Source organism: Crotalus tigris, unplaced genomic scaffold, assembly GCF_016545835.1.
Source record: "Crotalus tigris isolate CLP2741 ecotype Arizona unplaced genomic scaffold, ASM1654583v1 scf7180000017793.814357, whole genome shotgun sequence".
Taxonomy (NCBI): domain Eukaryota; kingdom Metazoa; phylum Chordata; class Lepidosauria; order Squamata; family Viperidae; genus Crotalus; species Crotalus tigris.
The window spans coordinates 46098-62058 of NW_024096640.1; the positions used below are offsets into that span (position 1 = coordinate 46098).

At 46.6% G+C, this 15961-nt stretch overlaps 1 protein-coding gene across 5 annotated transcripts; it reads right to left on the reverse strand.

Moving 5' to 3' along the window:
- Nucleotides 1-1521: 1521 nt before the first annotated feature.
- Nucleotides 1522-15707, reverse strand: LOC120307600 (C-type lectin domain family 17, member A-like). Of its 5 annotated transcripts, none has more exons than XM_039342488.1 (8): nucleotides 15621-15707; nucleotides 10964-11116; nucleotides 9579-9683; nucleotides 9332-9430; nucleotides 6286-6372; nucleotides 4021-4172; nucleotides 3318-3421; nucleotides 1522-2151 (listed from the first exon to the last, which is right to left on the reverse strand). In XM_039342488.1, the coding sequence occupies exons 2-8, from the start codon at nucleotides 11076-11078 to the stop codon at nucleotides 1992-1994; spliced, it is 822 nt and encodes a 273-aa protein (XP_039198422.1). In that variant the 5' UTR covers nucleotides 11079-11116; nucleotides 15621-15707; the 3' UTR covers nucleotides 1522-1991. The 5 variants fall into 5 exon arrangements, with proteins under 5 accessions (XP_039198422.1, XP_039198424.1, XP_039198425.1 ...); XM_039342490.1 differs by lacking the exon at nucleotides 15621-15707 and adding an exon at nucleotides 13148-13309; XM_039342491.1 differs by lacking the exon at nucleotides 15621-15707 and adding an exon at nucleotides 12456-12593.
- Between the last annotated feature and the right edge of the window lie 254 nt (nucleotides 15708-15961).

Below are 15961 nucleotides of genomic sequence, written 5' to 3' on the forward strand. Positions count from 1 at the left end.
GGAGAAGGCAACGATGCTAGGGATGGTTAGTTGCACAAGAAAAAGGGCCAAGCAAAGAGCACACTGATATGATTCCATTAAAATGGATACCAAGATGAACATCCAACCAGCAAAAAAAGAAGCTATGCTTGACAGGGTAGCATTTGCCTACAACAGTGGTCCTCAGCCTGTGGGTCGGGACCCCATTTGGGGTCGAACGACCATTTCACGGGGGTCGCCAAGCAACGCAGTCCGCCATTTTTTTCCCCTTTTCCTTAGCTGTGCTACTCCCTTTTATTCTATTGGCTTTTGAAAGCCAATAGAATAGACTCTCTTGAATAGAGTCTAATTCTATTGGCTTTTAATTGTCCAGGCTGTCTCTGCCCTGCTAAGCCCGCCAAAAGTCCCATTCTGCAAACAGTGCTGCACCGGTTGAGTAGACCTCGACTTACGACCGGTGGAGTAGTCCTCGACTTACGACTGGTTGGGGGTCGCGGCATTAAAAAGGTTGAGAACCACTGGCCTACAAAGTCGCCAAGAGTCAGACATGAGTGAACAATATTAATAAACATTTTAAGTAAATAGATAGCCAGCCTTAGAAGTAAGACGGCACCTAAAAATAGTTTCTGTCTGGATTTGTGGCTGGGCTTCAAGAGGAAGTTGAAATCAGCCAGGCCAGCCAAGCTAGTGATGGCCTCCATCCTATAGTCAAACTATAGCCAAGCCAGTTTCCAGCCTTTCCTGAAGGGACCCATCATGGCTGCCCTCCCTCCCCAAAGACGTCTCAACTCTTCCCGCCAAAACCTGACAGACTCCGCTTTTCTTTTATTGGCTCTCGGGGGTCAGGTGACTCTGGGCAGGCCTCTTGATGGTTAGTTGGCCCTCAGACAGCCTCCCTAAGCAGGTGATAGGCCTTTTGCTCCTTCTTCCCTCCCTTTGTGACCGTCCTCAGGTTGATCCAACTGCCAATCAAACAGCAGTGGCCAATCAAAGGGCTGTTACTAGGCAGGAAGCGAGAAGGAGAGACGACAAAATGACTGCCTGAAACTCTGCTTTAAACAGGCCTCATGAGGAAGTGGCTGAATAAACAGAGCCAAAGCCCAAATTGAAACTAAAAGATAGACAGCTGCAGCCAATCAAAGGGCTGTTGCCGGGCAGGAGGCAAGAAGGAGGGATGACAAGATGGCTGCCTGAAGCTGTGCCACTGTAGGCCTCATGAGGAAATGGCGGAATAAAGAGAGCCAAAGCTCAGGAATTAAACTGAAGATTGAAAGTAAAAGATAGACTGCAGCAGCCAATCAAAGGGTTGTTACTAGGCAGGAGGTGAGAAGGAGGGAAGACAAGATGGCTGTCTGTAGCTCTGCCACCACAGGCCTCCAGGATGAAGCCTTTAAAATGATCCTCTGCCTCCAGCGTCTTCCCATCTCACTCTTGCCCAGTTTAGGAGCTGCCATGCTTTAGCTGGGAGGACCTCCATGCTCTGGGGGGGCCCTGCTAGGAAGGTCTTTCTTCACAGGTGCTCCCAGCATCATTCCTCTCTCACCCACCAGGAACCAGGATGAGGCCTCATGCCAACTGAGGCATTCCAGGAATTGGTCCGCCATTAAATCCGACCGGGCAGAACAAGTGGCTTTTCCCGTTGTGAGGTGGAAGTGGACACACCAATAATAATCATCATGGGCTTGCAAAGTATAACTTGCCAGAGGGTGAAAAAGAAGCAGGATGTCAGAAAGATCAAGCAAGGAAGCAGAAGGCAATATAGAAAATTAATTTATTTCTAGTGGAAAGGAGGGTACGACTGAACCCTTCCACCTCTCGTTTTGGTAGCCCCATAACGTCGATGCGTTGGACAAGAAAGTCTTTTTCTTTAGCTCAAAGGGGCCCCTTGGAGACCTGGCCTTGGACATGGAGGCAGGAAGCTGAACTCTTCCGTCAAGCATTTCAGTAATTCCGTTGGATGTCGAAAGGCTGCTGCACTAATTCGGTTCCAGCTTGCTGAATGGCGCTGTGTTTTATATGTGCCATTTTTTATCTGGCTTCCTCTCACAAATGGCGAAATAATCTATTGAGCAATCAACATTAGTCCAGCAGTTTGGTGCCGTCAAACAGTTGGATAGCACAATGACGCATTTGTCTTTATAGTAATTAGTTACAGTTGCCGCAGACCAGTAGCTGGAAGTCAAACACGGTATATGTCAGTCAGCTAGGCAATTAAGATAAATAGTCATCTGTGGGAGGGTGATGTGGAGGAGAGGGATGTCCCTAGGAAGGTCAAAAAAGTCAAGAAGGTGACCACAAGCATATCATTAAAGGCCTATTCCTTTTTACACGTGTTTGTAATGCCTGTAAAAATGAACAGGCATTGAGTCTGCAATCATGGCTTCTCTCTTGACATCTTTCACCCTCTTAGGGGTGCTTGTGGTAGAAGGGGGCCATGTAACTTTCTTAGCCTAGGTCTGACTCTTTTTTGGGCAATTTAAAGGTGAGCATGGAAAAGAGGAAGGAAATGAAAGGTATGAGAAGGGAGCAAAAGGATTAGACAAAGAACTAGCCCTATTTGGAAAAGTATTAAAGGTGTAAGGAGAGATAGACCTGGAAGCTACTTGGAATAAAATGGAAAATAATAATAACAGAATAACAGAGTTCAAAGGGAACTTGGAGGTTTTCTAATCCAACCTTCTCCTCAAGCGGGAGACCCAATACCATTTCAGACAAATGGCTGTGCAGTTGCTGTAATAAGCAGTTGCACTAATGTGATGGGATAAATAAAAATAGAAGTTTGAAGGAATGATGAAGTGAAAGAGACTGTGGATGAGGGAAACAGGCATATACAAGAATGACTGCAGCCCAAAACGGAGATGATAGAAAGCTGTGCATATACAGAAAAATATAGCTGCAAAGAAAGTAATTGGAGAGAGGAAAGAACTGTTGCAATTTTAAAAAGGCAGGAAAAAAAAGTCAAAATTGAAAGGAAACTTTGGGGAAGTGGCTGAATGGATTGAAATAAATATTAAGGGACTTGGATGGAGATCCTAAAAAAAGAGAAATTACTATTTTAAGGAACAAAACACAGTGTAATAGTGATGGGTCAGCCTGGTTATTTTATTATTTCTTTTCTGTGCTTTGCCTGTTGAATGTATTTAATAATTTCACCCTTTTGTCACATGACAGTTATAACCCAGTGTGTCCTTTCAGATCGTCACACCTGGGGCTGCCGATGGCATATTCCTGGTAAGGATGAATGTGCATAAATAGAGGTTTCAGCAAAAGACAAGCAGGAATTTCTTTCAGGGTTTCTATAGAACAAGGCATAGAGTCCATTACATGGACCAACTTACAAAACTTTTGTTACTGTGCCATCGACGCATTCCCATCTGATATTGAAATTATGCCCAATCCAAAAGTCCTTAGGATGGTTTGCAATTTGTCTTGTTATGAACACCTGCAAACATCAAGAGCACATCACAGTTAGAAATACTTCTTCAGTGATGCTTTTGACATCACTGCCTATTCCGAGATCCTTGGGAAGAACTCAATGCTATATCTGGTCTAAACACTTAGCTCAGCGGTTCTCAACCTATGGGTCGCGACCCCATTTGGGGTCGATCGACCATTTTTCGGGGGTCGCCAAAGGCAGCGATCCGCCATTTTCTCCCCTCCGGGGCGGTGCCGCACATGCGCACCGCGCATGGGCGCCCTGTGCATGGGGGTGGTGCCACGCATGGGGGCAGCGGCCCCATGCGCACGGCGCCACGCATGCGCAGGACGTTTATGTGACGGGGGTCGCCGTCACACAAACGTTGAGAACCACTGACTTAGCTGAATGTGCAACTAACAAAAATAACAACCACAACAATAATAATGGTAAACTTATTTGTCCCAAAGGTGGCTAAGGAAGGACTAGGACTCACTGTTTCCTGGTGATTGGCCCAAAGTCACCTAGCTGGCTTTCGTGGCTAAGGCAGGACTAGAATTCACTACCTCTGGCTTTCCAGCCTGGTGCCTTAACCACCAAACCAAAAATTCCTCCAAAGCACTTACTTCTTCCACAGTACTTTCAATACAAGCCAAGGTGGATTTTTTAGTCTCACAAAATGTTCTTGCTGTGGTCCAGTTTCTCGCAACGGTGCTGAAGAAATAAAGGGCCCCTTCAAAGGGCACCCAGTTTTTTTTTAGCAGAATAGTAATGACGTCTTTCAGCCAGTGAAGGACACGTTCCAGAGAGAATTGCAGGAAGAAAGCAAGAGAGAAAAACACAACATTTAGTAGAAGATAAGCTGAAGGTGCTGCATGTTGAAACTGTATACAGGTAGTTCTCGACTTACGATCCCAACGGAGCCCAACATTTATGTTGCTAAGTGAGACATTTGTTAAGTGAGTTGTGATCCCCTTTTCTTGCCCCACTTGTTGAGTGCATCAATGCAACAGTTAAATTAGTAGCACGGTTTGTTAAGTGACTCTGGTTTCCTTTTTGACTTTGCTCGTCAAAAGGTCACCAAGGGGGATCCCGTGATCCCCCGGGGACACTGCGACTTTCAGAAACACGAACCAGTTGCCAAGAATCTAAATTTTGATCATGTGACCACGGGAATGCTGCAACGGTTGTTAAGTGTGAAAAACGGTCCTAAGTCACCCCTTTCAGTGCTATTGTAACTTCGAATGGTCACTAAACAAATTGTTGTAAGTCAAGGACCGCCTGCCATTGAAATTTCACATCCTAGCTTCATTCATTTCCTTCCTTCCCCTGAAGAGGACTACAGAGATCTACGCTACCGGATCCCGACACAACCTTGACCACGACAAAAGTGGTTGAAAGTAGAGGAGGCGAGAGGACTAGGCTCGCCTCCTGCAGCTGTAGGTAGCTTGGCAGAAGCAGCAGCTCCTGGGAGTGAAATGAAACCCTGTCTGTTTGTTTAACGGAAAGAGGGGGTCTCAATTTATCTTTGGAGTTTTCGGTCAAGTCCTGAGACTCTTCAGGAAGCTTCAGTTGTAGGAAGGACCTGCAGGCAGAAGGTGACCGGTGATATGGCCCTCCTGTGCCCCAGTTTGGAGACCAGCTCCTTCCAGCCTGGAGTGGCTGGATCGGTTTTCCAGACCAGCCTCTTCCGTAGGCAGCGTTAGGTATGCCTTGCTGAATGTCTACGGAGATTCTCAGTCCTCCAGTTATGGGTGTCCCAAAGGTGCTTTTTCAGGAGGCAACTGAACTTCCTTGTTTCTCTTTGAAGACGTTTCGCTTCTCATCCAAGAAGCTTCTTCAGCTCCGACTGGATGGTGGGGAAGGGAAGGATTTATACTCCTGGCGGACAGCTGGTCATTTGCCTTCTTTTGGAGAGTCGTTGAGGCCACTTGGAGCTTTATCTGTGTCCTTGAGGTTACCTGAGTGGTGCAAACGGGTGTGGAGCTTCTTGGAACTGTTGAAAGGACCGTATTGTAGACGGGAGATAGATGATGTCATATCGCTCCCCGTCTGTTGAGAGAGGGCTGTTCAGTTTTGACACTGATGGCCTCTTCAACCTCTCTTTCAAACCAGCGGTCCTCTCTGTCCATAAAAAAGGCTCCACATCCATTTGCACCACTCAGGTGACCCTGAGGACTCAAGTAGACCTCCAAGTGGCCTCAACAACTCTCGAAAAAGAAGGCAAATGACCAGCTGTCTGCAAGGAGTATAAATCCTTCCATTCCCCACCGTCCAGTGAGGACTGAAGAAGCTTCTTGGATGAGAAGCAAAATGTCTTCAAAGAAAAACAAAGAAGTCCAGTTGCCTTCTGAAAAAAGCACCTTTGGGATAAGCCTTGCTGGTGACTCCAGGAACTGACATATCTGGATGGCCCTGCACGGAAAGTTTCTCCTTTTCTCTCTTTGATTTTGCTCCTCACCTTTCTTTTCTGTCAAGACGTTGATAGCTGTTTCGATAATAGTTTGAGATTCTTTTTTCATATTTATTTTCCCTCGTGCTGAACTTGTCTCCAGAAAACAGGAAAGAAACTGGGAAAAACTCGACTCCGGGAAGTCCTGACTTAACTTATTTAATTTTATTGCGGCTATTGAACTATTGTTCTGTTTTATGGATTGATTACCCAACTGCAGCGTCTCTGTAATGGAGAAAAACTGGATTGCAAATTTTAGCGCAAATCAGGAACTAAAAACCATTGCTGCTCAGCTGACTTGAGCTTCAGCAGGGCGATCAGGTGGGCAAGAGAAAGGAATCTCTCTACCTTCGAAAGCTGAGGCAGATTTTCAACAGGTGCAGTCTCAGACTGGCTTCCCCCAACCCCTGAGTGTTTAGCATCGCACCCTCAGACTTACCAATTGCACTTTCCACTTCAATGGTTTTTAAAGTCTCTAGTGTCAATTCTTCTGCTAACCTCTGAGCACCAGCAAATATTTCATATTCTAAAAAGGTTTGCAAAATTCAAGTCAGACAGATCTCAGCTAGCAGAACTTTTCCATAAAACCTTGTTACCCTCTGCAGGAGAGGCACAGAGTCGGGTGGAACATTTAGACATTAAGTTCTAACTTTGCTTAAGGCAGGAATCTAACAAAAATCAGCCTTAATAGCAAAGAGAAGCCCACCGTCCACTAAATCCATGGCTATTTTTTCAGAAGATTTTTTGTAACATTCCTATAAGAGCTGAGCAGGCTAATACCGAGGGTGGGGTCAAATGTGTCATCAGTGTGGAGTTGCTTCACTCAACACATTATGTGACCTGTGGATTTCAACTCTCAGAATACTTGAAGCAGCATGGCTGGCTCAGGAATTCTGGGAGTTGAAGTCCACAAGTCGTAAAGGAGCCATAGTTTGCCAACTCTGCTATAGGAGGTGGCCAGGCTGAGCCTGAGGGTGGGGTCAAATGCATCATCAGTGTGGAGTTGTTTCACTAACACAAGAGACCTAAATTCACACACCCCCCTGAATTCTGTTGACTTTTATCTAGCACCAATTTGCCTTGAGTAGTTCAGATTCTTGTGAATAGGTAGCATGTAATAAACCTGAAGTGCTCTGAACTAAACTCCTGTCCCTGGTTACTTGCATCTAGCATTTTCAGTCATATTTCTATGTTTTCTGTTATTTAGGCAAGGGATTTCTGCCTGTATTACAAAATATACAGAAAAAAATTATGAGAGAATAACAGAGTTGGAAGGGACCTTAGAGATCTTCTAGACCAACCCCCTGCTCAAACAGGGGACCCTATACCAGTGGTGGCGAACCTATGGCACGAGTGCCAGGGGCGGCACTCAGAGCCCTCTCTGTGGGCATATGCGCCGTCGCCCCAGTCCTAGGCCTTCAGCTGGGTTTTATAAAACATTTTCGCTTTAGGCCATGTACAAAAAAAAGAAGGTTCAATCAATCAGTCAATTTCAACTTCTTGCAGGAAAAAAAAAGATCTTGCAAAGTTGCAATTGATTGATTGAACTTTTTAGTCCCACCCAGTCTGCTGTTACCACCGCAGCCAGGCCCACCCAATGGACTACACCCAGCCAATGGGCCACACCCACTCGCCACCCGACAATGCATAAGTGGGTTTTGGGTTGCAGTTTGGGCACTCGGTCTCTAAAAGGTTCGCCATCACTGACCTAGACCATTTCAGACAAACAGTTGTCCAATTTCTTCCTAAAAATTTCCAGTGTTGGAGCACCCACAAGTATTTTATTTTATTATTTTATTTTATATTTTATTGTTTTGTTTTGTTTTGCCAATCTGTAAGATAACCACCAGATGGATCCGTAGCTGGCTGATCGGCTGAACTCAGCATGTGGTCCTCAATGGAACTAAATCTACATGGAAGAAGTGTGTAGTAGGGTGCCCCAGGGCTGTGTTCTGGACCCAGTGCTCTTCAACATCTTCATCAATGATCTGGATGAGGGGATAGATGAGAAACTCATAAAATTTGCAGATGACACCAAGCTGGCAAGAATAGCCAACACTCCAGAAGACAGGCTTAAGATACAGGAGGATCTGGACAGACTTGAACACTGGGCACTATTTAACAAAATGAAATTCAATGGTGAAAAAAGTAAGGTTCTACATTTAGGCAAGAAAACCAAATGTACAGGTATAGTATAGGGGGTACCTTGCTCAATAGCAGTAACTGTGAGAGGGATCTCGGAGTCCTAGTGGACAATCACTTAAAATGAGCCAGCCATGTGCTGCAACTGCTAAAAAAGCCAACACAGTGGTAGGCTGCATTAACAGAGGGATAAATTCAAGATCAGGTAAAGCCTTAATACCACTTGGAATACTGCACCCAGTTTTGGTCGCCACAATGTAAAAAAGATGTTGAGACTCTAGAAAGAGTACAGAGAAGAGCAACAAAGATGATTAGAGGACTGGAGACTAAAACATATAAGGAACAGTTGCTGGGAATGGGTATGTCTAGACCAGTGATGGCGAACATTTTACAAATCAAGTGCCCAAACTGCAACCCCAAACCCACTTATCTATGGTCAGATGCCGGGTGGGCATGGCCCATTGGGTGGGTGTGACCCATTGGGTGGGTGTGGCCAATTGGGTGGGCATGGCCCATTGGGTGGGCGTGACTATGGTGGTAATGCCAGACTGGGTGGAGCTAAAAAGTTCAATCAATCAATTCCAACTTTTTTTTACCCCGAGAAGTTGAAATTGATTGAAACTTTTTTTTTTTTTTTTTGCACACGGCGACAGAGGCGTAAAGCGAAAAGGTTTTATAAAACGCAGCTGAAGGCCTAGGACTGGGGTGACGGCGTGTGTGCCCACAGAGAGGGCTCTGCGTGCCACCTGTGGAAAGCGTGCCATAGGTTCACCACCACAGGTCTAGACTAATGAAGAGAAGGACGAAGGGTGACATCATAGCAGCGTTCCAGTATCTCAGGGGCTGCCCCAAAGAAGAGGGAGTCAAGCTATTCTCCAAAGCCCCTGAAGGCAGGACAAGAAGAAACGGATGGAAACTAACCAAGGAGAGAAACAACCTAAAACTTAGGAGAAACTTCCTGACAGTTAGAACAATTAACCAGTGGAACAACCTGCCTCCAGAAGTTTTGAATGAATAAAAAGCTATCCAATGGAGCATGGAGAGAAACACGGAAGATTTTCCTCTTTATCACAACTTAAGGCAAAAAGACCTTTGATAACATCTAGTAAAGAAAAGTTGTGGACTTATTTCAAGTTTAAATCCCAACATTTTTGGCGTTGTATTTTCCAGTGCTTTTGAGATTCTTCATACCTCCACAACATGTGCCAACACGTCCCCTCGGTTCCATGGCATCTCCATCATTTATTACTTTATCACTTGTCTATCTTGGATATTAATGATGGAGCTAGATACCATTTGCAGGGAAATTATTTGAAGGATACTGATAAGACTACCTTGCTTACCACTTTCATTTTTGAGGGATGGATCCCTGCTTATAACAAAGTCCATGACAACCTTAATTGCTTCATTCATGGATGCTGACCTGTTTAGTTCCCAAAGATCTGTTTTTTGTAAAAAAAAAAAAAAAAGAAGAAGATAAATATAATATTCTAATGCATTATGTTTAAATGTTATAAACACCCTTTTCAGAGTAATTCTGAAGGCTTATTTCTAAGTTGTAACATATTATGTTAGGAGAAATTAACTTACACAAAATGATCATCACAACTGTGACCAAAAGCAGGAGCAGGCACAACAGACTTGCAAGATATAAACCAGAGCTGGTCGGGTCGGGCCAAAATTTAGCAAATATTCCTTGAAGGACACAAGAAAGAAAGAAAGAAAGAAAGAAAGAAAGAAAGAAAGAAAGAAAGAAAGAAAGAAAGAAAGAAAGAAAGAAAGAAAGAAAGAAAGGAAAGAAAAGTCTACTTTAATCATCATCCCAAGAAGAAAGATCTTCGCTGTTTGTCTTGTTCCACTATTTGCAAATGTCCAGCTAAACTCCGCTCTCACCTCACTTTTCATCTACGAGGGGGGGGCTCATAAATAACCATCCCTCCCCATTTCATCCCAGCCCCAGACACTTTGGAGGTAGGTGGGGCTGAGAGAATGGCTGCCCCAGGATCTTGCCGTGAGGTCTCATAGCCAGAGGATGAGGAAGAACTGGGCTGCCGTTTCTCTAAGGACCGGCTAGAAATGGACCGTGAATTCTTCCCTTTGTGGCTCCAGAAATATTAGGTGGCCACTCCATTCCCTTTCCTCTCCAGGCCCCTCCTGGTCACTCTCGGCCTCTTTGCTCTTCGGGTTCGGTTCCCAAAAGGAAAGGAGAAAGACAAAGGCAGAGCGAGGGTTTTCCTTTCGTCTCTGGGGAAGACGGAGGGAGAAGGGAGGGCTCCTACGGGAATTGCCCCCTTCTTCCCACCCCTGGCTGGCATAGGAAACGGAGCACCTACGCCAGGAGGCTGTGATCTGGGCCTAACTGGGGAATTAATGGAAGAAGATGTAGGTTGAGGTTGATGAGATACGTGTGCCCATACTCCGGACGTACAGGGAGCAGAATTCGGCCTTTGTTAAGCCCATTTTAAAGCAAAAGCATAGGATCCAAGTCTCAGGAAAGCTGTGTCTCTGTCAGCACCCGAGGGAGAGGCTGAGCAGACAACCTCGGTGTTCATCAGCCAGTGCAATGACGAAGGGCAGCCAAGGAAGCCCTTTGAGGCCACTTTTGCTTGCTGAAGAGCCAATTCCCCACTGGAGGAAGCACCTCTTCGTAGCACCGTGGTGTGGAGGACACGCCTGGCGTTGTCTGTCGTCCCAGGTTCCACTTCAGTGAACGGAGAGGTGTTTTCTTAGGCATATGAAATGACCACAGCCTGATTCCAGAGCACAGACCGAGGCTGGAACGCTCTTTTAAGAGTATGAAACCAGGAACTGGTAAAGTCCAGCCTTGGCTCACTCTCCCGTTGTGGTTTTCAGAATTGTCTTCAGTGTTTTTGTCCACTCTGTCATGCTTCGTTTCAGCCTCTCCCTGATTCCTGTAATCTCCCCTTTCCTATGTCCTACTCTTTTGTGTAATCACATACATACCACACGCATACCTCTATTTTGCGGCGCTCGTCTGACATTGGATCTGGAGGCCACGTTGGATCTGGAGGCCACGTTGGATCTGGAAGCCACGTTGGATCTGGAAGCCACGTTGGATCTGGAAGCCATGATGGATCTGGAACTCTCTGCTGCTGCTTAATCCGGCCCTTAAATAACAACATTTGTTGAGCAGGAACACAAGACTCAAAGGATCGATTCAGATCAAAGGTGATCTGACTGAACTTCCATTCAGTTGAAGCTCATTCAAAGCATTGAATTAGGCGGTTTTGGAAGACCCTGGAGAAGTTTGAAGGTGACTCAAACGACTTTTATTTATTGACATAGATTTAAATAAGTGCCTGACTTTGGTTGCTCTGCACTGTAAAATGGTAGAACAATAAAGTGAAAGAATAAAGAGAGATGTTCCCAGGAAAAAGAAGAACTACTGTATTTAAAACAAAAGCAAATCCTAACAGGGGCTGACCTAACCCAAGACTTGGCAGAACATTGCCTTCCAATTGGTCATCAGGATGGGCGCCATATGGACCTCTGGGAGGATGCCAGGTGCCATGACAGAGATATGGACACTTCAGGGGTTCCACTAGGTGACACTACGTAAACGAGGGGACCTGAAGTGCACCCACTCTGCCAAATCTTACGAAATAGGCAGAGATTATTGGAGATGGGCAGCCCCCCAAATTGCCAGGCTCCCTGCCCTCAAAAGCTTGATAGGTGATTGACTTGCACCCAGAAACCAACCAGCAACCATTGCAGCCCATGGAGCAGTGGTGCCACTTGCCCTTCTCTGATGGTGCAGCTGCATTTGGGCCAGCTGTGACTTCCAAAAGGTTTTCAAGGGCAGTCCCATATAGAGAGCACTGCAATAATCCCTTCTTGAGGGGACCATGGTGTGAGGGACTGTCCAGGGGCATAGGGTGTGATCCGGGGACAGGCACAATTGGCACTCTGGATAAACCTGTACAAAGACCTTCTTGGCCACAGATGGTGCCTGCTCTTCAAGTAACAGCTGTGAGCCCAGGATGACACACACACACACCCATTGCAAAGTTGTCTTGACTGTGGAAGTGCAGCCCCATCCAAAACCAGAGATGGAGACTCCCAAAGGCCAGGGAGCCCAAAATACCCTCCGTCTTGTTGGGATTGAGCCCAATCGGTTCTTCCCCATCCACACACGCCCAGCCTCCTGATTATGAGACGTGACCTCAGGAGCATCATTTATAAAATTGGGAACCTCCACCTGCAGAGGATATTGCACTGGGAACTGGTGGATGGCTTCCCCCCAGAGATTCCAGGTCGGTGTTGAATAGGAGGGGGAGATTGTCCAGCACCCCACAAGTGAGGGGCTGTAGACCCAAACTCTTCCCTACCGACATCGACCGGAAGCACCACAGGGAAAGGAAGGGAACCACCACAATATGGTGCTCCCCACTCCGAATCCCAAAGCCTGTCCAGAGGTTGACCAGGGTTGCCAGGATCAAAACCCACTGAGCCATCCAGGAGCGCAAAGATGGAGGCAGCACCAATCCTGGCCCTGCCAAAGGTCATCGACAACGCAAACAGCGCCGTTTCGGTACGATGTCCCAGGCTGAAGCCGAATGAGATGGGTCCAGATCACCTCTTCCCTTCACCACCTTCTCAAGAACCCAGCTAGAAAGGAAAGGTGGGAGACTGGATGAAGATTGATGAAAAGGATCGGCGAGCCCAGCAATGGCTTCGTGAGGGGAAGGACTCTCCAAGAAATTAACCCCACTTTCTGGCTTTGCGGATTGTCAGGCGCTATTGCCCAAATTCAAGTGGGGTAGCAGGATCCTCTTTTATCCTTCTCTGTACCCCTGGATCCCCTTGACTGACAAGTCCTGTAATTCTTCTCAGCCTCTTCCTTGTTCTGGTCTTGTTCTGACTGAAATAGGTTTTCCTCATGCTTGCTTGTTAACAGAAAAGGGTTGAGGAAGCAGCACAAAAGACACCATCCCCCCAAGGCAGCTGAACCTGCCAGGGAGGAAAGGCCAACCAGCCATGGGTGGCTCTGTGAGGGGGGCAGACCATCTCTAAACTAGATATATAAAGAAATAAAAACAAAATGAGCAGGAGAAGCAAAGGCTCCATCCATCTCAGAAAGGGATTTTTGCTCTATGGAATTCTTGCTGAATAATTGAGAAGCTTATACTCAGATTTACACTCCATGTAAAATGTGGCTAGATCTGTGTTCAGAGATTCAAACCCTTTTTTCCATTTTTGGTGTTTGCATCTCTGAGGTTCAACATTTTTCCTACTAAGAGTGGCCTTTGAACCTCCATTTTTTTATCTTAGGATCGCTGTGGAGGGACTGCCAGCCTTATAAGCTCCTTCCTTCCGCCCTTCAGGGCCATTGTTAGGGCGACCCAGCTGTCAATCAAGCAGCAGCAGCCAATCAAAGGGCTGTTGCTAGGCTGGAGGCGAGAGGTAAGGAAGACAAGATGGCTGCCTGAAGTTCTGCCACCCAGGCCTCGTGAGGAAGAAGCTGAATAAACAGAGCTGAATAAACAGAGCCGAAACCCAGGAATTGAAGTGAAGACTGGAACTAAAAGATAGACTGCCCTTATGAGGAGAGGCTCTGGAAAGGAGGCAGCAGCTGAAAGAAATGGGGGGAGAGAGGCATCTTTGTCCTTCCCTCAGACAGATATGAGGGAAAAGTTCTCCCTGCCATTTCCCTCAGGTGGAGCAAAGATTTGGGAGAAGAGGAGGAAAAAGGAGCCAGGAAGGCCAGCCAGGAGCAAACAAGGGGGAAAACGTGGAATAAATAGCATGGCTAGATCCCAGGGAAAATAGTTACAGTTTTATTAAGGTTCATTTCCACAGCAGTCTTTCACTTCCTTTCTTTAATTTTTTAGCGTTCCTTTCTTGGCAAAATAGAAGTCTTAACACCCACCCCCCTCCCACTGAGGGAGATACAAAATCCCAAACAATTGTCCAAAGTTTCATGTCTTCGTTGTCTCCTTTGAGCAACATAAATGCAGATATAGGCATGATGAGGTCAAAAAGAGTAAACCAGTAAACAATTTTGTCATAAATAAAAAGTGGAAAAGTATCGTAGAGAAACTTCCAGAAATAGATTGCAGAGCAGACCATGCTGTCAAATGGATAGGTTAAAGCTGAACGATTAGAATAAGGACTTCAGCAATATTTTATTCGGGTGAAGTCCATTGTTTCTGAATCCTCAAGAGGAACAAATCACAGCAAAGTCTGGATATCTCCCCAAATTGACCGGTACTCAGACAATTTAGTTCTCAGTCATATCAGCCCCTCATGTCATCCTGTATTCAAAATCATGATGCAGGAGACATTTTATTTATTTATTCAGCTTGTGTGGCTACCCATTTCACCAAGTGGCTCTGGGCAGCGAACAATCTTAATATAAATTAAAAATAGATTTCCATCATAAGTACATGCATTAAAATAGCACAGCAGCCAAGGAGAATTTTACAGTCCGTGGTTGTTCACACCACCAGTACAAAAGGCCAGCAGGATCAGGGCCATCCTGATCTCTGGAGGAAGGATGCTCCGTAGGACAGATGTTACGGCAGAAAACTAACTATTGCTTGCTGTCATTCCAGAAGAAGAGATCTCTCAGAGGCAAGGGGGTCTAATCCATCCCCCACTTGAAAATACAGCGTGGGCTTTCCTCTGAGGACACTACTCTTTCCTTAAGAGGGAGAACCAACCACGTGAATCCAAGCCCAATCACAAAGCCCAGAGAAACGGGGGCATAAAAGCCCCTCTGGGTTGCAAGACCAATGGGTGCCCCCAGCTGTGAAGATGCTCAGGGAATGGGCTCCCCAAATATTCTGCAGCCACTGAAGTTGGCAAGAGAAAGGGAAGAGCCTCCTCCTCCTCCTCCTCATCCTCATCCTCCTCCTCCTCCTCCTCCATCGTGCAAAATATTCCTTCCACCGCCTCCTTGCCCCGTTCAGAATGGAGCTGCACATCTGTGGCATTCGCTGCACCTTCCCCAGGACGAAAGTCCCTCTCGGCCGCATGGAAATCGCTCTGCCTCAGGCACATCCTGTCTGCGATGCGTAAAATGGGATGAGGTAAGCCAGCAAGGATCCCTTGTAGATTTAGCAGTGTGCAAAGAGAACAAAGAAATGCACAGACACACCAAATCAGGCAGGGTCCCCAAGGTCTCTGCCTGTAGCACATGCTGGCTCTTTGCTCCCTCCTTCCTGTCCTGTTTCATTCTGCCCTTTTGTGCAGCCCTCTGCCACAGCTCCCCTTGAAGCCCCACAAGGAGATGCTCATCTCTGGGCTGCAGGAGCCTCTCAGAAGATTGAAACAGAGAGAGAGGGAGGGAGAGAGGAGGAATCCCGCTGCCCTCTGTGGCCATTTCGAGGTGTACTATTCCACTTTGTCTAAGGGAGGAGGATGTTCAGGCAGCCAAAGGGGAGGGTCCTTTGAGGGAAGGAGGGTCCCCATAAGAGCCCTGTTCCTTCCAAACTGCTTTGCTAAAGGTGAGGGACAAAGGCCCTTATGCCTCTGGGTCCCAAAGGGATTGCCTCCCACCCACCCCGGGTGGGCTCAGTCCAACCCCGACATTCCCCTTCCAGCTGTGAGGCTTTTACTGAGTTATTTCCTGCCCAGCTGGCCAGTGAGAAAAGCCGATGTTCATCTTACAAGAATAATGTCCATGCCTCTCCAAAGGAAGACGGTGGATAATGTGGTGGTGCCTCTGTCGGTTTCTTTCCTCTCAACCTCTCTTCCCTCCTGGCCTTGATCCTTCGGTCAACACCTTCAACCATCATTCTAGAATTCCCATTCAGTTGACGTGGTCCCCCGATTGGCTGACTGGCTCGCTTCATCAGCCTTCCATGTGTGGCATCAGTCCTGGAAAATCTGGGCCTCCGATCTAGGCTTTATCAGAGTTAAAGAGCTGTGGAAAAGGGGAGACATCCCCCACTCTCAGAATAGCAGAATTGGAAGGGACCTTGGAGGTCTTCTAGTCCAACACCCTGCTC

Excerpts from the sequence above, each read along its gene's own strand:
- LOC120307600 (XM_039342488.1), bottom strand. The coding sequence starts at position 11,078 with ATGGCTTCCAGATCCAACGTGGCTTCCAGATCCAACGTGGCTTCCAGA. Across the intron at positions 9,684-10,963 it reads ACGAGCGCCGCAAAATAGAG|GAATATTTGCTAAATTTTGG; the intron begins GTATGCGTGTGG and ends GTGTCCTTCAAG. Across the intron at positions 4,173-6,285 it reads TGAAGTGGAAAGTGCAATTG|ACGTCATTACTATTCTGCTA; the intron begins GTAAGTCTGAGG and ends ACTGGCTGAAAG.